The 24,759-nt window shown below is 46.8% G+C and overlaps 1 protein-coding gene across 1 annotated transcript in view; it reads right to left on the bottom strand.

The window, feature by feature from the left end:
* Window positions 1–20,707, bottom strand: part of PLXNA4 (plexin A4) — an 820,970-nt gene extending 800,263 nt beyond the window's left edge. Inside the window, exons 1-2 of the mRNA XM_084809045.1 lie at window positions 19,526–20,707; window positions 2,658–2,840 (exon numbers count right to left, since the gene is read on the bottom strand). Coding sequence (XP_084665171.1) covers window positions 2,658–2,840; window positions 19,526–20,707 — 1,365 coding nt within the window. The remainder of the gene's footprint in view (window positions 1–2,657; window positions 2,841–19,525) is intronic.
* Between the last annotated feature and the right edge of the window lie 4,052 nt (window positions 20,708–24,759).

Genomic DNA, 24,759 nt, shown 5'->3' with positions numbered 1-24,759 from the left:
TCTATGAGGTCTGGTGGCATGCCCTGCCCAAGAATTTAGTAACTCCAAAATTCAGAGGACATAAGTAGACACATTAGCTAATTGGATGGTCGATGGGCACAAACTGTCCCACCAGGTCTCATCTTGATGGTGCACATGAACACTTTTCCTCCTACTCATGTTGGAGTTTATATTCGAAGATGAGTGGACAAAGCTCTAGTTCAAACTCATAATTACCCACATCCCAAGACTTCTTCATCCCACCTTCATGTGTATGGATTTCTACTTCCAGATGGGTGTCTGCAAAAATGGAGCACCCTGTGTGTAAAACTCTCCTCCTTGAAATCAAGGGTGGGCAGAAAGTAAATCCAGATCTATTGGTAGATCCCTGGGTCATCTGTTGCAGATCAGCAAGTGTTTTTGACTCCAGTTGTCTAACAATGGCAACAATTAAACAGCTTGTCCCCATCCCTAAATTAGGTTGCTGAAAAAGAACACTTGGGGAGAACCCAGGGATGGATTTGTGTGTGAGAAAAGATTTTGGAGCTTGGTTCTGGCTGATCACAACCCCCTGGGCTGAGCGTGTGCTTGGAGGAGCTCTGTCTCTGAACCCTTGGTGTATGTCTGCCTCTTCACACCATTATTTTGCACCTGGGCTCTGGTTCTAGTGAATCTTGGTGTTCCAGTGGAAAACAAAGTAGGTCCTGCAAACCTGAAGACTGCCCACCCTTGCTTAAATGGTCAGCTGGCCTCTGTTCTCTCTTCCTTTAAGAAATTGTTAAAATGCATCTTTTATCTCTTGCATTTCCCTTTTGATGTGCTTATTTGGCTCCCCACAACCACTTCTTCTTCTCAGGTTAAGTATTGCATTCCTTCACTCTTTTGCACCTACTTCTACTCTCTTCCAGTTTGAGAAAAGTCTCCCCTTTCCCCACCAAATCCCATGTGCTTAAGCAGGCCGGGACATCTATTTATTTTATTTTTGTCCTGTATAGCTCCTAGCACCTACTACGCACTTTATAAATAATACATGAGGACAAGGATGGTCACCTTATTTTGAGCAAAGAATTTGTACCTTTGGCATCCATACCTAACACAAGGACGATTCATTTAATGTTGTTGTTGTTGTTTATAACAGAAATATATGGCTTTCAGAAGAAGAATCACATGTAATTTGAAACTTGGGCAGGGAGACACAATTGCTCTACCCCTGCCCTCACTAAGGGTGCTATCCTGTGCATGTTTAAATGGAAAGAAAGCCTACAATTCCCAGCATGCCTCCAGCCAGCATGGCTGGCTGGAGGGATGCTGGGAGTTATAGGGCTTTTGCTGTCTGAACATGCATAGGATTGCACCCTAAATGGTATTGTTGAAATCATCATATTCATGGAGGGCCAAAATCCAGAGAGGACCAATTCAACCACAAGAAGCTCTGTAGGAATACAGCCTTATTCACAGAGAGCAGCAACATCACAACACCCTCTATCGATTTCAAGGTTATGTCATGATTGGCATCAAGAATCCAGTCAGATGTCCAAATGTTCTGCATCCAGGGAAGAGGCTTTTTTATGAGAGATAGCCAGCCTCCCTACACAATTACTTACTTGCCACTAGAATATTTTAACAAGTTCGAAAGCTCCCCAGCAAGTTAAGGCATGTACAACACTCCACAAGAAGGCATGTCCCTCCACTTACAAGAATAGAATAAATGAGTAGCACACGGAACATACTGAGCCAATCTCTCCCCATTAGAAGGTCACCTATAATGGATCTGTGGAGAGACAATGAAAATACCTGCCAAAAAAAACAGCATTAAATGCCTCTTTCAGCTTCAGCTTTGGCTCCAGAATAAAATTCTGATGGCCCCAGACAATAAATTGAAAGTGCTATAAAAGAGGAAAACCACCACAAAGCCAAGGGTGAACTTCCTGTTCTCTTGGCTGGTGCCCAAAGGATATCAGGCCCTGAGGGGAGGACATTTATTTATATAGAACCCATGATGGCATCCCAGTAAATCCAAACTAACCAGAGTTCTGTAACGCCTTCTAGACTAACAAATACATACACTTTTGTGGGACTGAGCACACATCTGCTGAAGTGTACTCTGTGCCAACACAATTTATGCTACAAACAATTTGTTTAGTCTTTAAGGCACCATGGAACTCTTGATTTGCTTTTATTTGTCTTTTGCTGCAACAGACTAAGACGGCCATACCCCTGGAATTTGTCAGTAGCAAATATAGCACTTAACATCACTTAAAATCAATGTGTGTGTTTTGTTCATACCATGGAAAGAATGGGAATAAAATCTGCTCTCCACGTCCACACAGACTGCAGTAACATCCATGCTGGATTAAGCTCCGGCATTCCAGCCCGTCAAACCTCAATGACACACAAAGCATAAGTCGTGCTTCAGAAAGCATCTGTAGCCCGCTTCCAAATGCAAGCAGACATCCTAGGTGGGATATGGGCCCTTCAACAGATCACAGGACTGTTGAGATAATTTGTTTTGGCTTAGGCCCAGTTCTTAGATAGAGGATCACGCTTCATTCACATTAGCCAAACCTCAGAAAAATTACAATTCTCAGAAAACAGGATCCATACATCTGTCCTGCTGTACCAAACTGACATGGATTCTGCACTACAAGCCACATCCAGTTAGGAAAAGCCAGGCCTACCTTTTTTAGCTTGCCGCTCTTGGTGCCCACAAAAGCCAATGAGTGGTTCTTATAGACGTAAGCAATGACCGACGTCATCCTGTCCTGGTCTTCTGTGAAGATGGGGAGCCCTCGCACCATTTCAGATACTCCGAGTGGGGCGTTCATATCCAGGCCACAGAAATTATCATCAATTGTTAACAGCTGCAACAACAACAACAAAAAGAGAGGGAAACGGTATTATGGACCATGCTAACCTATTGTGCAATGCAAAGATACGTTTGCAGTCAGGGGTGGGTAACTTGTAACCTTCTGGATGTTTTGACCTATAACTTGTGTCATGCCTCACCATAGGCTATACTGGCTAGGGCTGAAGGGAGTTGAAGGCCAGAACATTGGAGTGCCAGAAGTTACCCACCCATGTTCTCAAATGCTCTGTGCATTGATGGTAAATAACTAGAATTGATGACCATTAACAGCTCATCAGACTAGCCTTTCTCCAAAAACACAGTGTGGGAGGTGCCTTAAAATATACCTGCCTGAACATCTCAAAAGAACAGTTCATGCAGTGTGAATTTGGGCAAAGAGAGGTAAAGCAATTTTGAGCTTTTGGAGCTGGGCTGGCAAGAAGCCATCTTAGGGAGTTGCAATGGTGTTTCTGGGGCTTTGGGGAACTGATGCTCTGTTAGGATTCTCATTCCATTTCATGTGAATTATTAGTTGCTACATACAGAACACTGTAAAAGAAAACAAGGGATAGGGATGGGTGAATCTGTCTGTTTCCAGTCTCTCTGTGTCACATTCATAGTTTTAGCTAAAGCTCCATTGTATTTCTGCATTAATTTGCAGATTTTTAAAAATCCTCACAAAATACTTATTTAAATACATGTTTGTATAAGTTTAAACTGTTTTTGTGAACTGTGTTGCAAGTTCCATTGTATTCTGAGAAGTGCAAAACCTGGTAGATAGCCAAGTTCCAATCCACACATTAGTCTGGAGAAGCGTGGATCAAGACATTTTAGATAGGAATTAGCAAAGATCAAACTTCTTCTGCACCATCCCTGAATACAAGGCACTCAGCTCTACTCTCATGCCTTGGAGAAGCCCAGTGCTTCCTTGCAGGATCAGTTCTTCTGGTGGTCAACCAAAAGTAGGATGGAGATCCACACAGCCTGTGTGGATCTTCCCAAGTGAAGGAGGCAGGCCAAGGTGTCTAACTAAAGGATAAGAGAGAGGAACCATTGGGTACTACTGCACTCATGTCCTCCTTGTGGGTTTCCCACAGACAGCTGGTTGGACACCAGCTGTTTTGTGTGCTCTCCCACACTGGAGGCATTCAAGATGAGGCTGGAGAGCCATCTGTCAGGGATGCTCTGGCTTGGATTCCTGCACTGAGCAGGGGGCTGGACTCGATGGTCTTATAGGCCCCTTCCAACCCTACTATTCTATGATTCTATAACACTGTGTGTATAAGATACTAGACTAGATGGACCCCTGGACTGATCCAGCACAGCTCTTCTTAAGTACTTTATTATCAGGATAACTGACACAAAGGCTTGGGGTGGGGAAATGAGGGGAAAGCAGAACAATTGGGAGGGGGGAACCATTTCCCTCCAAATTTTCCAAAAAATCCCTGGAAAACATTGGGGAAAAGGGTTTTTTTCCCAATTTTTCTGCCCCTCATTTTTGTTTTCTTTTTGTGTGTGTTTTTCCAAGTCTTCTCATCTCTAACCAGGACCCCAAGCTAACCTCAGTTCCAAGAAGACAGTCCGAGCAGGCAGGATGGGGCAGACCAAGGAAGCAATAGGGTTCATGAAGCCAAAAGCACAGTCTAGTCACCAAGCGGCACCAAGGCAAAATCTGAGCTGCACTAGAGATGGGCGAACAAGTGATGTTCACATTTGCCCAGATTCTCTGAACATCTCCTTGATACTCATCTTGCGTTCGATTTCCACAAGCACTTGCGAGCACTGTTCAATTTCTGCAAACAAGAAAACTGCGCAAATCAAATGCAAGTCAATGGGGAAATGGAGCCAAAATTGGAGTATTTTTCAAAGTTGCACAACTTTCTCCCTTAGACTTGAGTGTGAAATTGTGCTTTTTAAAAATTTGCACAATTTTGTGCAAAATTTGCACAAAATTCACTGAAATTTGCACAATTTTCAACCATGAGCATGTGCCTGAGAATTTGCTAACATTTTCAGAGAACACATTCTCCTGCTCGCACTCATGCTTGAGGTTGCAAATGGGGCATGCTCGGCTGTTTTGCGAGCACAACGGAAATTCTCATATATCCTTAAGCTACACTGTGAAGAGATCCCATTGCAGAGAGAAATTCTTGTGGCAGAAAAGGAAGACTATAAAGGGAACAGGAAAGGGCAGTGACCAATCATGTTAGGGAAAGGTGCGGCAAGGCAGAGGATTCATTTAGCAGCATGGGGCCCTGGAGACCTGCAGTTTTCAAGGGAGATGGAGGGGTTCTCTCAGAGATCAAAGAAGATCTCTGGTTCAACAGTTTCTGCCCTGGGCTGGCATCAAGAGTTGACATGGCGGGCACTTGACAAGGGTCTACACCCTGGGCAGTGGGCTTGGGGCCCACTGACAAAAGAAACCTGGACCCGTTCCTCCTCTTCATGATTGCAAACTGCTTGTTCACCCACCTCTCATTCTTGTCCCAACAATGATGGTGGTGAGAAGTAAAAACAGTAGATGCTACCACCTGCTTGCTCCCTGGCTTTCTGCCTGGCAAGCAATCAGGCAATAAAGAGGATCTCCCAGCCTTAGATGCCAAGCAAGGATTCAAATTATGGCATCCCTTTTCTTTCTCATTCTGCACAACCCAGGAAGCAGCTTGGCAGAACAGTGGGATTCCGGGTGCCAGATAAACTGGAGCCTCTGTCTGAAGCACTGGCTGTAATGAGCCTCAACTGTCCTTTAAACATCTGCTTTAAACATACCTCTCCAGATCATCATGATCACAGCCAAATCCACATTTGGGGAGAGATCCTGGCTAAAGGATTAGCACTGCCTCCTGCCATTTGTCCTTACTTTTGCTTTGGCAGGATGTCTCCTTAGTGGGGCCTCTTGGACAGAGAGATGCTTACAGCACGCTATGGGCACCCTGCCTAAGGGACCACTGGCCAGCTGTAAATCTGTAATCAGCTCTCTTTATTCCTCTGGCTGGTACTTGGCTACTCAGGAAACCGTAATTTGTTCATCTGGCTGCTGTGCTACTTCGGGTGTGCCTCCATCAACATGCATAGCCTCACCTAGACTAGGGACGTTGGAAGGATCCATCTGGGGGGTGAAGCTCACTGACTTCAGTCAGCTCAGTCCCCTGGACTTTGGCTTGCTTTCCCACAAGCTGCCCAGCTCATGAATTGGGGGGGGGGGTTAAAATGTTTTTGTGTAAAGCAGTGTGCACAAATTACACAGATTTGGGCTGTAATTTGCTCAAATTACGCAAAGCGCAGCCACAAATTGCACAAACTGCTTTTTACACAACACCCTCCCCCCGAAAAAAGTATTCCCAGATTTGGGGAACAAATCCCCGGCTCAGCTCACAAACATAGGCTATGTCGGAGGCACCGTGGGAATGCGTCGGGCCCCCAAAGGACCAGATTTTCCAGCAATATACATCTGTAACCTAAACTGACATAGGTGCAATTCACAAGTTAATGAAGCCAAAATCATAACAGGCACCTATACTAGGCACCATATGGGAATAGGAGCAGAGGAGATGAGAGCAGAAGGATGTGAGGAACCCAAGGCTCAATTCGAGCCTGGCCAGCTCTGGAATGTTGCAGGACAGCCCTGGTGGACAAGAAGAATATTTAAATGCCCCTGAGCATGTGCAGAGTGCTTCCCTCCCCCCCCAAAAAAAATTGGTGACTACAGCCAGCCTCTCACACACTGGAGATAAACCAAGGAGGCTGAACCATGTCAACACATACACCTGAATGTGCCTGACACTTAACGCATAACCTAAGTGCAGCCCGATCCCACAGGTGCCCACTTCCAAATAGATCTCCAGCATGACAATGGAGGATAGACAGGGAGCCAGTGTTTTGAGCTGCATCATAATTGCATGCCGCGTGTCATTCGTGCAACTGCCACAATGGTTACTGTGCAATTACATGCCACTATGTACAAGCGACAATGCAGTTACAGACACTTTACCAATTACAGGGGAATTGCAACCATGAAGCTAAGAGGTTTTTTTCACTCAGATGTAATTTGGGCAAGAACAGAAGAGAAAATGAAGTTGCTCAAATTTACTGGGACTTGCATCAGCAGCTGTTCAGATTATGATTATGATTATGATTATGATTATTTAGCAACAGATCAAGGATTGCTGTCAAGTTTCCAGAGTACTATAGAATCCAAATGCGTCACACACTTCATCACCTGTCTTGGCTACCACCAAGCTTCCCGACACATGGCTTCAGGCAATAATATAGCTTGTGCCATATATCATAAAATGTGTAATTTCCTGGAGGGAAGACTGCATTTCTTATAGACCCAAGGTTTCCTTCCTGGTGCTTCAAGAAGGACTTTTGTTTGGTTACTCAGGAGTCAAAGTAAAGTGAGCACTGTTGACTTTGGCAAAGTTTCCCAAGAGCAAGTAAACACTTTCGATGCATTGGGTTGGAAGCGCCATCATTTGGGGTATATCTACACTACCAACTTACATCAGATTTGTACCAGCTTAACTGTGATGGCCTCCCTGCCCACAAAAGGATCCTGGGAATTGTAGTTTGACACTGGTGCCAATGGAGGAAGGCACTAGCATCACTGTGGAACCAGGGACCTCTGAGGTTCCAGAGATACTAAACCAGAGGCCCTAGATCCAACAGCTGCACCCCCCTGAGCCTACCTCCAGTACTGGGAGAGCACCTCCATCTCCAGAATTCCACAGTCCATGGAGCTGATGTGCTGACACCAGCAAAGCACACAGCATGAGCTCTTGGAGAGACATGGGGTGTCATGGAGTCACAGAATCATAGAATAGCGGGGTTGGAAGGGGCCTACAAGACCATCGGGTCCAACCCCCTGCTCAATGCAGGAATCCAAGTCAAAGCATCCCTGACAGGTGGCTGTCCAGCCTCATCTTGAATGCTCCCAGTGTGGGAGAGCCTGCCACATCCTTAGGTAATGGGTTCCATTGTCGTATTGCTCTAACAGTCAGGAAGTTTCTCCTGATGTTCAGCCGGAATCTGGCTTCCTGTCACTTGAGCCCATTATTCCGTATCCTGCAGTCTGGGAGGATTAAGAAGAGACCCTGGCCTTCCTCTCTGGGACAACCTTTCAAGCACTTGAACAGCACTATCCTATCTTCCCTCAGTCCTCTCTTCTCAAGGCTGAACATGCCCAGTTCTTTCAGTCTCTCCTCAAAGTGCTTTGTTTCCAGTCCCCTGATCAGCTTCGTTGCCCTCCTCTGCACCCTCTCCAGCTTGTCTGCATCCTTCTTAAAGTGTGGTGCCCAGAACTGGACACTGTACTCCAGATGAGGCCTAACCAGTGCTGAGTAGAGGGGGACTAGTACTTCCCGGGATTTGGAAGCTATGCTTCTATTAATGCAGCCCCAAATAACAATTGCCTTTTTTGCGGCCACATCACATTGTTGGCTCATATTCAGCTTGTGATCGACAACAATTCCAATATCCTTCTCACTTGTAATATTGTTGAGCCAACTATCCCCCATCTTATAACTGTGCATTTGGTTTCTTTTTCCTAGGTGCAGAACTTGGCATTTATCCCTATGAAATTTCATTCTGTTGTTTTCTGCCCAGCGCTCCAGCCTATCAAGATCACTTTGAATTCTGTTTATGTCTTCCAAGGTATTAGCTATCCCGCCCAATGTTGTGTCATCTGCAAATGTGATCAGCATTCCCTGCACCTCCTCCTCCAAGTCATTAATACAAATGTTGAAGAGCACTGGACCCAGGACTGAGCCCTGTGGTACCCCGCTCGTTACCTCTCCCAGTTTGAGAAGATCCCACTGATAAGCACTCTTTGAGTCTGATTCTGTAGCCAACTGTGGATCCACCTGATAGTTGTTTCATCTAGCCCACTAGGCTCCAGGTTATAGGCAGGTCCCTTCCACGCTTCCTCTTTGGAGGAAGGGGTGGAGTCAGAGGAGATGCTTGTGGGCTGAAGCATAAAAAGCTTCAGTTTGGACTCAGACCTTATTGGTGCAAGTTGCTCATAGAGATATCAGAGAAATCCATTGGGGGGGGGGGTAGAATTCAATAAGTTTCCTAGGTTTGGCCCCTCAGACTTGGTTCCAGTTCCTGCTGTGGCACCTGACTGGTGTTGCAGTGAGTCAGGCCAGTTCATGGATTTCCCAGGCATTTCACAGTTTTTTCCCTCAGGTTCTGCAGTTTATGCAAATTACTGCGAAATTTGTGCAAATTTGCCCATAATTTGCACAAATTGCTCAACAATTCATGCAAATTGCTCATAAAACTGTGCAAATAGGAGAACCTGTGGGGGGAAATGCAGGAAAAACATTCCTGGAGTTCAGGGGAAAGCCCACAACTCAGCTGGCAAATGCAAATTGAGTTATAAACACTGAAAACAAGTAAAGAAAGAACCGGATTTCCCAGCAACAAACATCCTCATTGCTCACTGCAAGGTCTCCTAGGTACTGTCTTCCCACACCGAGCCCTGTGGCTCCTTCTTCAGGCCAGGACATGACAAGCCAGACACTTTCAGGAAGCCCACAAGCAGGGTCTGAAGTTGGCCTCTGTCCCCTATCATTTGTCCCCAGCAACCAGTACTCTGGTTCAAACTGTCTCTAAACATGGAGATTCTATATTTACATACCATAGCTTATTGCTGTGTGTTGTCCACTTCCATGAGTTTGTGTAATCTGCTTTTAAAGCCATTTAATGTATCAGCCATCACCATATCTTGGGGTAGCGAACTTTATGAATTAACAGTGAGCTATGCCAAAAATTTCTCTCTCTTGATCAAGCAAAGGACAACTCTGGATAACGAAGTGAAAGGCTCCAATTTTTCTTGGTAGAAAGGTGGGGTACAAATCAAACCAATAAATAAGAGACCTGTAGATAGAGGAGCAGAACTACCAGCCCAATTTATTATTTATTTATTGCATTTATATCCCGCCTTTCCCCCTCTTGCAAGGAACCCAAGGCGCCTTACATGATCCTTCTCCTCTCTGTTTTATCCTCACAACAACCACCCTGTGAGGTAGGTTGGGCTGAGAGTCTGTGACTGCCCAAAGTCACCCAGTGAGCTTCCATGGCTGAGTGGGGCTAGAACCCAGATCTTTGAGCTCCCAGTCCAACACTCAAACCACTACACCATGCTGGATTAAGTCCCCTTAGGACTTAATCCAGCCCACCCAGCTCCACAATCCAGCCTGCAAGCCTCTTAGGGTCCCTAAGGGGTTTGGCCTCCAGGCCCCGCTGCCTGAAGGAATTCCCCAGAGGAATCACCACTGTTATCTCTGATACGATCTAACAGTGGGGTTGTGGGCAGCAGGAGACTTGGCCGGTGCCTGGAAGTGTCGGGCAGTTCGTGGCTCCGATTTCGGTGGGGCTGTCCCTCCACGTTGGGTTTCAGTCAGAACCAGCCAGAACTCTAAAGGAGCTATCCAAGGTGCTGAACCCTTTGGGGGTATAAACACCTCAGATAGCTCCTTCAGAGTTCTGGCTGGTTCTGACTGAAACCCAGAATGGATTCGCAGCCCCACCAACATAAGAGCCACCAGCCTCCCCTGCACTCTTCCCAGCACCAGCCAAGTTGCTTGGTCTGGTGCCCCCAGGAGGATGCTGGGTGCAGCACAAAGTCAGCGACTCGGACAGCGCTGGAAGGAACAGCTGCTCCTCTGAGTGCCGGCTGAGTCCTTTTCTCCATGCTGGGAGAGATACGGAACTCTGTGCCTCTCGCAACACAGAGAACAGCTAAAATGGGCCAGGGTGGAGTCACGATGGGGCTGAATCATCATGGAGGGCCTGGAGGGGATCACTGGTTCTGCACCCCTGCCCTAAGATCATCCAGTTGCTCCTTGCCCTTTATGGATAACGTCCACCTGAACTACCCCAAGCAATTATTTATTGAACCCCCTTGTAGGATCTGCTACTGGTGAAGACACTGTAAACCCCACCCGCCCACCCCGCCACCATGGCTGACTTTTCCAGCACTCTACAGCTAAAAAGGTTTTCTCAAGGCCAACCAAAGTCATTTTGACTGAACTTTCTTTCTTTCTTTCTTTCTTTCTTTCTTTCTTTCTTTCCTGAACTTTCTTCACCTTGGAGAGCTCCTTCAGAGTTCTGACTGATTCTGACTGAAACCCGGAGCGGATTTACTGCCCCACCGGCATTGGAGACCCCAGCCTCCAGTGCTCTGAAGCATTGCACTCCGCCAGTCAAATCTGCAATCCCAACTTCAAATTTCAGCTTTTAATATCCCCTGAAAAAAGTCTCCAGCACCACCATTTCCGATCCATCATATCGAAATGCACACACCTCAAAGCAAGCCCAGGTGCGTCAGGAAACCTGGCACTAGGAGAGCCTCTGACGAAGAGCAATTAGCATAATTATTATTTTGTTTTGCAGGCAAAATTGCAACTTAGGCTCCAAAGCGCCAGATCGCGTGTGACAACAGTGCTCGCTAAAACTGGAAAACGACAACAGAGAATATTCTGCTTGGCATTTTTGGAGCATCTTGGCCCAAAGATCCCAGGGCAATTGGCAAACAGCAATTAGTGAAATTGAGATGGCAGGTTAAATGCTACAATGAAGCAACATCTCTCAAGCTGCTAATGAGTTAAGGTTGCAGCCTTATGCATGCTTACATGGAAGTGACTCTCATCAACCTCTGTTGGACTTATTTCTGAGTAAACATGTACTGGATGAGGCCATAAAGGTCTGATCCTAATCATGAAGGAAGCCTCATTGACTTCAATGGGATTTACTCCTAAGTAGGTCGATGAAGCCTTAAATAGGTTGTGTGCAGCGCATTCCCATTCATTTCAAGGGATGTCACACACAAAACCCAATTAAGGATCTGCTACTGATCCCAGTACATGGTGCCCTGAGAAGGAACAAGTGGACTGGACTGGAACCTTCTCTGTTATTTGTGAAACCTTCTCTATCATTTCCACACATATTTCCCTATAAATGGGAAGTGGCATTATACATTCGGGACCCTTATCTGTAAAGGCAGCAGTGGTGGCAGCTACCTACTGGGGCTGGTGGAACCAGTAGAGGACAGTAAAACATGTGTGGTGCTGGTCAGCTGCTCCTGGGAGCAAATGGACCTGTTTGTGGGAAGATCTCCAGTGGAGGCTGGTGGCTCCTATGTCAGTGGGGCTGTGGATCTGCTCTGGGTTTCAGTCAGAACCAGCCAGAACTCTAAAGGAGCTCTCCAAGTTCTATCCCCCGAATCCTTTCATGTTCTGGCTCCTTCTGACTGGAAACCCAGAGCAGATTCACAGCCCCACCGACTCCGGAGCCATCAGCCTCCACTGGGGATCTCCCTGCTGCTAGCGGATGGGAGACAGGCGGAGGGCTGCTGGCTGCTGCCTCATTTGCCCCAAATGTGGAGCTGCCTCTGAAAGGCAGGCAGGGCATTTTTCTAAGAAAAAGATTTTCCAAGTGTGTTTTGCATGTTAGTTGACATCCGAGCATTAGCATGCATGATTCCCAATTGAAAGGCACAGAGAGCTGGTTAATTGGTGAATTGTTTCTACTTGAGATGCCGGCAGATACCACTGAACTTTTTTTTTTAATTGCTCCTGCTTGTCTCTCCCCTGACAAGCTAGAGTTGGAACCCAGGGCTGGAACCCAGCAAGAACACTAATTTATGAGCATCTCCGAGGCTTAGCACAAAGTTTGGCAGAGCCAGAGTTTCAAAAATACAGTCGCCAGCAGCGAGCTGGCGAGCACATTTGCAGGCTCCTGATGTCGTTAGATTTGGGGCATGCATCCATAATGGTGATTATGCTCTTTTCATTCTCAAAAAAGCCCTGAATGCTCATGGCACCCCTAGCCCTCGGTGATTTCATACGGCATCTGCTGCGATGCTGTGTGGGCGTTGTTTCTGTTTAACCAAGTACAAAAACTTGTGAAGGCAAGCAGAATTCGCAGCACCCATCCTTCCCTGCAGATGTCACAGGCCTGGGCCGAAGAGGGATTTGGCTTGTGGAAGGATGCTAAATCCAGTTGAGCCCATTACCACACTGCTGAACAACAAAATGATTATTGTGCAAATCCGGCCATGTTGCAGCCCCTAGACCAGGACTGCTTTAAATAGCATCTGAATCACTCTGCAAATAGCCTCTGATACTTCACTTTGAGCTTTTCAGCTCTCTGAGTCCTTCCTTTTCTTTCCTTTGATTCCCCCCCCCCTTTTTTGGCTTTTCTTGAAGAAGAGCCTCTTATGTAACTCTTCCCTTCAGCTTGCAAACTTGCAAAGCAACCAAATGGCAAGGCAACGTGAGGTCAGGTTTGGCTAGAAGTGGCATGTAAACAACGGCACAGAATGGAAACCACTCGGCTGGGCCACATGTGACAAAACCTACTGAACCACATAGAAAAACAGCCGGGGGCCCAAGCAGCAATGCCAGGCACAGCATCTCAAATCAACTCCTTCCCAACTACAGCCAGTTGGACGTGAGGCAAACGGTGAGGAATTAGTCGCAGCTGCCAAGGAAAAGCTTGGGAAAACTCTGGGTTGAGAAGGAAGGTTGGAGAAGAAAGCAACCAAAGATCGGATCTCCTCTGGGTGAGGTTCACCTGCAAAGAGAAGCTGGCTAGGAAGGATCACCCTCCCAGTCTGGGTGAAAACATCTGCCCTGGGGTGATGGACCAATCACATAAAGAGCAGACTTGATATAGGATCTAAAGAGGGCAGTGGGGAGATGCATTTTGCCTGAAATATCTCAGACACAATAGCACCAGTCAGCTGCCCCGGGCCCTGTTCCACCCTGAATGGACATGTTGTGTGAGCTGGGTCAAGGGAAAAAACAAGGAGTCAAGGCACAGTGATGCTTTAAACTGGAAAAGTTTGGCAAACAGCCAGTTAAAGGGGCAGACCATTTTTTCAGGATGTCTTCCTTTGCAAAGTCTCAAACCTTACTTGAACACACTCTCCATCTACTGTGCTTCGAAAGGCTAGAAATGGATAATATCAAAGGCAGTATGCTATTTCCTGCAGGGCACACATACATTCTTTTTGTCCCACTGTCGTCATCACTGGCCAAACAGGTTTTGCAGATTTGAGAAGCACTACAAAAACTTGCAAAACCTATTTGACCTGAAACTATAGTGGGGTGAGTGGGCACCCCACAGGCAATAAGAACTCTGTCATTCAGCCTACAACTCTCTCAAAATCTGCCTCTCTTCAGCCAAAGTTGATTCTATGAGCTGATTCTACGGAATTGATATAGAAACACACACCAAGTTAGGTGACAGCTTTCCTACACCCTCTTGTGCATTCAGTGTTAGAAGCAAACAAGTGGGCTAAACAGACATCTTCAGTTCCCGATACTGGAAGCCAAAATAAATGAAATAACATGATGCTGGGAACTTTTGGCTCCAAAATTGCAGAGAGCTAACTGGCTGAAGAGAACAAAAATGTTCCTTGCATTGTTGTTTTCATCATCACTGCTAGCTTTGTAACAAGGAAAGTTCTTCCCAATACCTGGCAGATTCCATCTTTTCCCCAGAGGTCCTCTGGGAATGAAGCTACATCATCCAGCACACAGACTTGTTCCCAAATGGCTCAGAGGTGGGGGGCAGGGGGGCATCCTCCAGCTATTGGCTGCTGGGAACAGCTCTCTTTGCCACCACTGGTATTTTGTCTGCATTTTGTCCCTCCCCGAAAAATCACCAAAATGTGCCACCACCACAGCTGTTTCAGTTTGGTCCTCAATAAAACAGGAATATTGGATTATAAACATCTGGGACTGTTTAGCTTAGAAAAAAAGCCAGTAAGGGGGGACGTGATAAAGGTGTATGAAATTATGCATGGTGTGGAGAAAATGGATAGGGATACATTTTTCTCCCTCTCTGATAATCATAGAATCATAGAACAGTAGGGTTGGAAGGGGCCTTCAAGACCATCAAGTCCAACCCCCTGCTCAGTGCAGGAAGCCAAGTCAGAGCATCCCTGACAGATGGCTGCCCAGCCTCACCTTGAAGGCCTCCAGCATGGGAGAGCCCACCACCTCCCTAGGGAATTGGTTCCATTGTCGTATTGCTCTAACAGTCAGAAAGTTTTTCCTGATGTTCAGCCGGAATCTGGCTTCCTATAATTTGAGCCCATTATTCCATGTCCTGCACTCTGGGATGATACTAGAACCCAATGGGCAATGAAGCAAATCAGTGGGAGATAAAAGGAAGTACTTCTTCACACAGCACATAGTTAACTATAGAATTCGCTTCCACAAGGTGTAATGAAGGCCAAACCTTTGCATGGCTTTAAAAGGAGATTGGACACATTCATGAAGGAGGAGGCTATCATTGGCTACTAGTCCTGATGGCTATATGCTACCTCCAATCTCAGAGGCAGTATGTCTATGTACACCAGTTGCCAGGGAACGTGGGTGGGAGGGTGCTGTTGCACTCATGTCCTGCTTGTGCTTTTTCTCATGGGCAGCTGATTGACCACTGTGTGAACAGAATGTTGTAGTAGACTAGATGGACCTTTGGTCTGATCCAGCATGGCTTTTCTTATGTCCTTATGTCTTTGTGGAGGCTAAAAGACTCAGGGCTGTGAAAACTTCTTTCTTTTGAGGGCTGTATTCCCTGGTGGGTAATCTGTCGGGGGGCTCATATTGGCAGTGAGTAGGGCTGAGGCCAGCTATGGTAAGGACGAAAGCCAAAGGTGAGTGGCTCATCCTTTTCCTCTTTCTCTTTCTGCCATTCTTTCTCTCTCCCTCTCTCCCTCCCTCTTCCTTCCCACAGAGCATGCTGCTAGGGAAGCGACAGGTCATTCTTGCTGGAGATCTGAACTGATCACATGCAGGGATGTGCAACACTGGGAATTCCATTCCATATAACCCTGACGGTATTCCTCAGTGATTCCATTCCAGTAAGTGCTGGCAGAGTGTAGTGTTTTTTTTCCAATACCAGAAATATTTTGTGCATTGGTGGGGGGGGGGTGCAATTTGTGCAAATTACATACTTGTCAAAAAAAATCTTTCAATTCCATCCTCCACTTTGGCACTTCCTGGGGGAAGTGGGGTGGGGGTGGGGGGATAACACATTCTTTGACAAGTAGGGAATATGGCTCTGCTGGGCTAAACCAAGTAGTGTGTTGAGAGGATGAAACTGACAAGGATATTGGCAAGAGGGGAAATTTCCTCTGCTGCATGGCTACATAGCGGACAAGCGGACTTGCTGTCATGTACACTTGCACAAGATTGCCCATTTAAAAAAAAAAAAAAAAGTTGTGACACCATTTGTGCAAATTTCAAGACCCCCCCAACCCAAAATTTACACAAATTTCCACCATTTTAAAAAAGAAGGGAATCCACGTGTTGGCTCAACTTGCTACAGACCAAGTCAATGCCAGAGGGGAAACAGAACAAAAGCTGCAGGGCCAAACTGGGAAAATAAGTCAAGTTTTCACCCCCCAAATGGAATTATCATACATCCCTAATCACATGCAGAGAGCATATGAAATTGGGCTGAGGGCTGCTTGTTCCCCTAGGGCCACAGGCTGCCCACCCTTGGTCTAGATGACGGCTGTATCCTGTAGTCTTGAATTCTCACAAGTAGCCCACCTTGAAGATACAGCAGTTCCAATGATGCTCAGCTGCCTTGAATGCACCAAAGCCTGGAAGATTCCAGGGTCTGACCCTGCTGTACCATGAATGGCCCCCTCTGTGTGTACAAAAATGCATGCATTTGGAGAAAAATGCACAAAAATGTGTATGAATTTTCATGCAAACATATTCAGGATTAGAAACTGAGAGAAAACAAAATGGGCATATTTGTCCATTCCTAGCCTGACCATGATAAGGTAACTTCCTAGATAAAATGCGGTAGGCATCGTACCTTCATTGAAACCAGCCTCAAAAACAGTCCTGAATGTACCTGTTTTCTTCATTTAGATTAGGGATGGAAGAACCAATAATTTTCGAGCTCACCAAAATTCTCCAAAATGCAATTCCAAGCTCGTTTCACCACACTGCCATTTTTGTTTTTTATCTATTTTTCCACACATACGAATGGGGAAAGTGCACATTTCGAACAGGAAAAAATGTGCAGTTCTGTGTGTATTTTTCAAAGGTGCACACTCCCCCTCCCCCATGGACTAAAGCATAAAAATGTGAAAAGTGCTTATTTTTCAAATGCCATCACAATTTGCATGAATTTGTGCCATCTCTCCCCCCAAAATCTGCTGCTTGCATTCAGGATTGCAAACATGAAATTTCCAGATGATTTGCAAACATAAATGAAATTCCCATACATCCCGCAATTTGGATCTCTATTATTGGCCATGCTAAGATTTTGATATGAAGCTCCTCAGCTTTTAAACTGAAGGCAGCCCTGTTCTATAGAAATCCTGCCTCCCCACACCAATCTTTATTCTGTGGCTCAATTCACAGCCCCAGATGCAACGTGATGCCAGCTACGAAGACAGCTACAGTACCCAGCATCTTTCTCACAGCTGCTGAGCAAACAGCACAGCATGGCTGAGTAACTAACTTCTCGTTTCACTGGCTTGACTCAAGCGGTCACAGCTGCCACTCCAGCTCAGCGTTCCAACTTGCTGCAGAAGCTGCAGATGCCAGGGTTTCAGTTTGATATTTTACTCTCTCTTTCCTGCCCCCACCCCACCCCAACCCAGCCTGAGCGGTAAAACACAGCACTGCTCCCTATGCCTCCTTTGCAATTATTTGTGTTCATGTTGCACTCCATTAGAGCCACCGACAAAGATGGTTTTGTGATAGGCACTGGCAACCTGAATGTGGCCTTGAACAAGCCATACTCCGGGAATGGTGTGCAAACAGCCAGGCAGGAGGGACCTAGAATGTCTCTGAAGTCAGTTGCTACTGTACTAAAGCAAAAGGCTGAAAAAAGGAGAATACATTAGCTGAATATCTATCCAGGGTTTCAACAGGTGGGTCCATCATATATATATACACACACATATATATACACACACACACACACACAATGACAATATTCTTGGCAGGGGCAGGGGCATACAACACTTCTCATGTTTGGAGGAGAAAATTAAGTAGAGGGCAAAGAGGTGTCAGCCCCCTGATGCTGCAGTCCCTTTCATGGGCTGCAGGAGTGAGGCCCCATGTTGGCAATTCTTCAAGAGTGCCCTGAAGACTGGAACAAAGCATTCATCCATCTCATCTGCAGTGGTGGTCCTAACAGCAATAGCAACTGCATCCCTCACTGCTCCAACTTAGTGCCAGACAGTTTGTCTTCAAGTGCATGATTCCAACGTAAGGACAGGAAACACTGTCCATTGATAGATTTTATTATATTCAGTGGCATGTAAGTTTTACTAATATACAACAGATAATAAACTCTGCCCTCATGTTGACTTGGCTTTATGACAATGCCTTGTAGCAAAGTAGATTTGGCTACATGACAATGTCATGAGTAAGGATGTATGAAAAATTCACTCCAGCAACGTCTTTTTATGGATTTACCCAATTCGTACCTCCCAAAGCCAAAAGTGGACTCAAACACAATTTGCGGCTAGAAATCCATACATTTCTGAGCTTGTAATGCATTCCGCAAAAAAAGAAAAAAAGTGCTTGACAACATGTGCATATTTGAAAAATGTGCAGAGAAAAAGGTATACATTTCCAAAATGCACACAAACATGCTTTGGTCAATAGGTACATGTTGTACACAAAATGTCTACAATGATGTGTACATTACGAAAAATGCATATGAATTTCCATACAGATTTTTGTCAAAGAGAAAAAGTGCATAAATGGGACAGAACAGAACATGATCTCAAAAACCCGACATTCTCAAAGAGACCGAAATTATTAAATCCATCCACCACTAGTCCTGAAGCCAATTCAGAGTGATGGTTGCCAAAATAAAAAAGGATGCTGAGCAGATAAGGGAAACAAGGTGGCTGCAAATAGGAGGCAAAGAAGGTGAGCAAAGGTGTGTGGGGGGGGTCACCAGTGAAAGCTGGTGGCTCTGAAGTCAGTGGGGCAATAATCCGCTCTGGGCTTCAGTCAGAACTCTAAAGGAGGTAACCAAGGTGTGGAAGCACCATTTCTGACTGAAACCTGGAGCGGATTTACTGCCCCACTGACATCAGAGCCACCAGCCCCTGCTGTTTTTTGTGAAATGTTTAACCCACCCCAAGCCCTCCCTTTCACACAAAAATGTTTGTTTGATGACATTTTTTCACAGCCCAAATTTAGATACAAATCACACTTGGCTCCAGACAGTCAAATGGTAAGAGAAAAATTAAAAAAATACCTTGGGTTGAACCCAGGGAGAAACATGCTGGAGCTATTCAACACACCTTCAAGCCAGCAGAAAAACCATTCTGGATTTCTCAAAATGCCCTGTTCTGAATGGCATTTTGGGGAGAAAATGGCAGCCCACAGTGGCCATTTTTGTGGCAACCATTGTGACCCACCCCTCGCAAATGTTCCACAGAATGTGAAATTCTGGAAAAACTAAAATGGAGAAAATCACTAATGGGACTGCAAATGGGTGAATGGGACTGCAAAATGGGGGGGTCATTCTGACAGAGCTTTCAAGAATTCCAGTAATCTCCCCCTTAAAAAATCAGCCCCCAGCCCCCAGAATTCATAAGAGGGGAGGCGATCTCACCCCCCCTTTCATCACCAGCCCCTGCCAATAGAACTCAGCTCTAGAGAAAATGGCACATTTCTAGTTAGAATTGTGACTTACTGCGCTGCTACAGGGAATATCCTTCACTTTAAGCCAGGCCAAATCCAAAGTGCCTTCACCCCTATAGCAGGATTGCAGCCTCTCCTTGATACGGTCATTGATCTTTTTCAGAACAAAGATGCAGAGAGCTGACTCATCCAAGGACTTCATTTTCCTCTTCTGCCCCTTGGAGAAGACTGTGAAGAGGATGTCATCCTCCGGCCTGACACCCAAAGACCTGGCCAAGATGGACCCTGCCTTTGACAAGTAGGCCGCCTGGAGTAACCGGTACTCCACTCCGTTCTTCTCGCAGCCAATGGGCACCTCGACATATGAGTTGAAGGCTGTGTCTTCTTTGCACAGGCGGACCAACTTAGAGGTATAGACTTGCTCCTTGGTGGTGGAGCCAGGTGGAGAAATCATCTCAGGCTGGAGGGTCAAGAAGTAAACAAAATTACCACTGCTGAAGCCGTAGATGTAGTATATGTCAAAGTCAGGGATGATGGTGAATGTGTCTGATGGGATCTTGATCATGGAGGCCACAAATTCATCATGGAAGACGTAAGCAAACATCCCTTCAGCCTCGGAGTTCTTGGGGAGCTTTCTGCTGGAGATTGTGGGGAAGTATTCAGGTTTACCATCCACGGCAGTAGCGACAAACAGCTTGTCATCCATGTTGTTGTAAGAAACGATCACTCCAAAAACGGAGCCACTCTCATTCACCCCAGAGAGGTAGTGCTCCTTGTTGTGGAAGGGCTCCCCAAGCTTGAACAGGTCATCCAGCCTCAGGAGCTTACAGATGCCCTGGTATAAGCTCCCGCAGGCAATCAACCGGTTCTCTTTGTAGTCTATGAGAAGCATTTTGTTGATGTTGTTTGTGGACGTCAACTGTTCGTTGCAAGGCTGGACCAGTCTGGGAGGGTAACACTTTGGGTTGTCAATATCTGGACCTGTCTGATGAGACGCCTGCACCTCCAGGTCACCAGAGAGTTTGTAGATCCAGTTGACAGCCCCCAAGTAAATGTGCCCTTTCCTTTCGTCGACCACTAAGTGGTTAAAATAGACCTCTGCCATGTCCACAGTGAAGTTGAGGAATGGTCTCTTTGGGTGGGAAGGCTGCTGCCTTGCCACAGAAGGCAACACAGAAGCGCAGAGGAGAAGATGCAAGACAAGGCAGACCCATCGCCACGTCTCTCCCAACATGGTTACAAAAAGTGTTTGTATTCCCAAAGCAAGGAGGGGGGAAAGGCAGAGAGATGCTGGAACTGGATTTCAAAGGGCTGATCCTGGAATGGAGCTTCTCCTAAGTGGGAGGGAAAAATGGAAAACACGTTACTGAAAAAAGCCTTCTCCCCCGCTGCCTCCTTCAAGAGCCAGGCCATCGTCAGAGAAAGCCCATTTCATTGCTAGTCCTTGCCTCTTCATCTCTGCATTTAGGACTGGCACAAAGGGAGCCCCCTTGAATGAAGAGATGCCAAGGCAGAATAGACAAACACCCAGACTCATGTCAGAACAGCAGAAAATACTATGCAGGCAACATTGACAGACTCAGGTTCAGATTAAACATGGCACTTTCTAAGGTAGCCTTCCCCAACCTGGCGCCTTTCAGATGTGTTGGACTGCAACTCCCATAATCCCCAGCCAGCATGGCCAATGGCCATGCTGGCTGGGGATTATGGGAGTTGCAGTCCAACACATCCAGAAGGCACCAGGTTGGGGAAGGCTGTTTTACTGCAACTATCTACTGCCATTAATTCCCATGTCTGGAAACTACTTTAAGCAGGTGCAACTCCTCCTATCACAAGCACATGGCAGAAGAAGCCATATTTGCCCCCCTCTTCCAGGTGCCCCCTCCCCGAGAGGTGGTGCTCAATGCCCCACCCACCTCTCTGTGGCAACCATCCCTAAACAGCTAAACTCCTCCTACCCGTCCCCCCTTCCAGCTCCCTCGACCCGCTCCCAGCTGAAGGAACACTTTGTAAATAAAACATCATAAAAACGCTGCTCTAACTGTACTTTTATGTGGAAATGTTCAGCGTGTTCCTAAAAGCGTCAGGGAGAAAGACGAGCCGATTATGCCTGAGTAAATCCAGAGAGACGGGACTCCACATCAATCCTTGATAGAGTGCTTCGGGCATTCCGAACAATGCACCAAGCCTAACGGAGCACCAGAACAGCCGCAGAAGGAACCTGCCAGAGGTAACGGTCTGTTACATTCTGCACCCCGTGAGACAAACTCTGGGGGTGATGTGTGCTCACATCCCACCAAATATATTTGTCCTCAACATTTTCCCTGATGTTTCAGCAAGTACTCCTCGCAGTACAGATCGGAATCCTGAGCTGAGAGAACAGCAAAGTGTGGACAGCTACCCGGGCTCTCAAAGGCAACTGGACCACACCACTTTCTCACATCTGACCTGCCTCCTTGCTTTCCTTCAACCCTCTTACCACCAGCAAGAAGAGGGAAAGGGGCAATTTCACACAACATGTAAAGCAGGAATGCCTGGCCTTCCTGAGGTCTGAATCTGGTCCTCCCAGGTTCTCCAGATGCCTACACCCCTTTTGCTGGGCCTCGCCCCTTTTCCCCCGGCCACCAATGAATTGTTGATGTCAGGAATGAATCTGAGTGTATGGGGATGTCTGGCAGCTCAGATTCAGATTGAGAAGGGGAACAGCCAGAACAGGGGGAGGCACCCTCCCTAGTGAGCCCAGATACAGCAAGACTTTCTTCCCAAGACCTTGACACACAGATGGCCCATGTAACTCGAGTTTCAGGGGAGGATTAGGGCGTGACTTGAGGGATGCTAGGGTCCATTGCAAAGCGAAGCGAGAAAAGTTAGGGGCAGGGCTCAGATGCTCCACCAGGTTGGCCACTCGTGGAAGCCCACATAGGACGGAGCCACCCTAAGGGAGGGGCATCCCCGTGAAGCTAGTCTGGCTGTGAAGTCCATGCCCAGACTGCAGGCAGCTTCTCTAACTTCCACTTCATCTCCTCTGTTGATATTCGTAGATGTGTGGATTAGCGGGTTCTATGCAGCCTGAGAGTTTCCACAATCTGCATTTGTAAAGAAGCTGGGCCTTGACCAATAAAGTCGTGTAGCCTTGTTTCTTGGAGCGTGTCAATTGCAAAGGGGGAGGACAAAGGATCGTGACAGGGGGCATCCCAGCTTTGGTGCATTTTTCCCCTATTCTAAAAGGTTGAAATGTCTCTCCTCAGGCTGAGTTACACATAGTAAGACCTTTATGCAACAACATGCTGGTATTTCTTTTATGTTGAGCCCCACCCCTTTGCCTTTGGCCCTGCCCACTACCGGAATGCAGCCCCCAACAGCTTCTCCGCATTTGAATTTGGCTCTTGGCCTGAAAGACGTTCCCCACCCCTGATGTAGAAGAATCAACAGTATCATCATTTATATAGCTGGTGTTCAAAGCACATCACTCAGCCCTATAAGGTAAGTCAGTATCAAAGGCGGCTCTATATTTGGGGCAAATGGGGCACTGACCCCCCCATCTCCCACCCACTTGTAGAAGAGAGATCCCCCAACAAACAGGTACATTTGCTCCAGTGCACAGCTGACCAGCACAAGCATGGTCTTCTGCTGTCCTCCACTAGCCCCAACAGTCCCAATGGGCACCAGCCGACACTGGTCAGTATTATTTTGCAGATGGGGGAACCGAGGCTGTGAACAAGTAGCTAGCCTGAGGCCAATAAGGGCATAATCCTATGGGGATAGTCAGCTGCCTCCAAACTTGGAGGTGGCCAACTAGCCAATGCAGGGTGGGCGGAGCTCAGAGGGGATCTTCTCCGCGCTCCGGCTGCCTTGCATTTGCAGCTAGATAGCCACATTCGGCTGTCTAACCAAAGTGCCTCAGAGCAGAAGGGGGGAGGCTGGACAGCACATAGAAAGCATCATAATGGCACTTCCGCCACCCCTGCCCCCTCTTCCCCCATTCTGCGCTGCTCTTCCAAGTGTGGAGCTGGGGACGACATGCACCTCCTATGCTGGGGAAGGGGCGGGGAGTCGGACTTCTGGGAACTGAGCTTGGAGCACTGGCTCTGAGCTCGTTCCCAGAAACGGAAAAATCCTATGGCCATCTAGATGCTGTCTAGTGGCCATGGGATTGTGCCCTTAGTGAGTTCTCAGCACAGGTGGGAATGCTACACCTGTTCAGACATTCTGAATGTCATGGAGAGTGCACTCAAAGGAGTGTGGAGACCTTCACAGCTCCCTAATAATTTTGTGCATGTCTCATGCAAATATATGTCACATTCATACTTTGCTTTATTAAATGCACGCTTCAAAATGTAATGTGTGAGCAGCTGTCAAGAAACAGCCATGCCTTCAGAAACGAGGCTTCAAAAAATGTCATTTTTACTTACCGCTGCACCCACACAATGCTAAAAATAGTAAAGATCCCTGTTCAAGTTAATGCAAAGCATTAAGTGAGAGGAGGTTATGCCATGGGCAGAACCAATGTGGAGACACAACAGCTTGCTTCCAGACAGAGGCCTCCTAGCGCTAACAGTCCAAAGGCACTGTGCAGCTGTACTGTCTTTTTCTCCATAATGGATTTTCTGCGGTAAGAGAAAAGACAGAAAAAGCAGTGGAAAAACATGGGAGGTTTGCGGGTGGAAGATGACAGCAACATCTAGATCCCCATAAAACTCTGTGAGAGGGGCAGGGCGCTTGCAAGATAAATGCCTCATCTGGGAGCCCCTCCAGACAGTAGCTTGTCTTCACGGCTATGAGATCACATTTGCCATGTGTTCAGCACCATCCAGGAACAACAGGTGGTGCGAGATCCAGCTCCCGAAAGCACGTCATCAGGTATTTCTTGAATGAGACGGGCTTGCCAAGCATTCTTGCTGGGTCTCAGGCACAGCATCTCCCCAAAAGTACAGAGACAAAGGGCTGTCTGTCTCCAAAATGCTTATGGCTCATATCTGAGAACAGTGAAATTACAGGGCCTCAGAAAAAAGGAAAAGAAAAATGGCTAATGTGATATCAATACCCAGCCTATCATCACATAGGACTCCAAAGAGACTGATTGAAAACAAACACCGAGGAAACAAAAGAGAAAGAGAAAGGCAAAATGAGGCTGGAGGCTCAGGGTACCGTCGCTTTGTTTCTTTCCAAACTAAACCCAAGCCAGCTTTCAACGACAGCAGCTTAAAATGACAAGCGGTGGCCAAAGACAGTGCTGGAAGGAAGTGGCAGCAGGATAGGAAAATACAGATGATTTTACAGAAAGCA

This window comes from Heloderma suspectum, chromosome 7, assembly GCF_057233095.1.
Source record: "Heloderma suspectum isolate Gila_16-S chromosome 7, 16-S_ref, whole genome shotgun sequence".
In the NCBI taxonomy this organism is placed as follows: domain Eukaryota; kingdom Metazoa; phylum Chordata; class Lepidosauria; order Squamata; family Helodermatidae; genus Heloderma; species Heloderma suspectum.
Note: the sequence above shows the minus strand (reverse complement) of the source record. Positions and strands in the feature narration are given on the sequence as shown.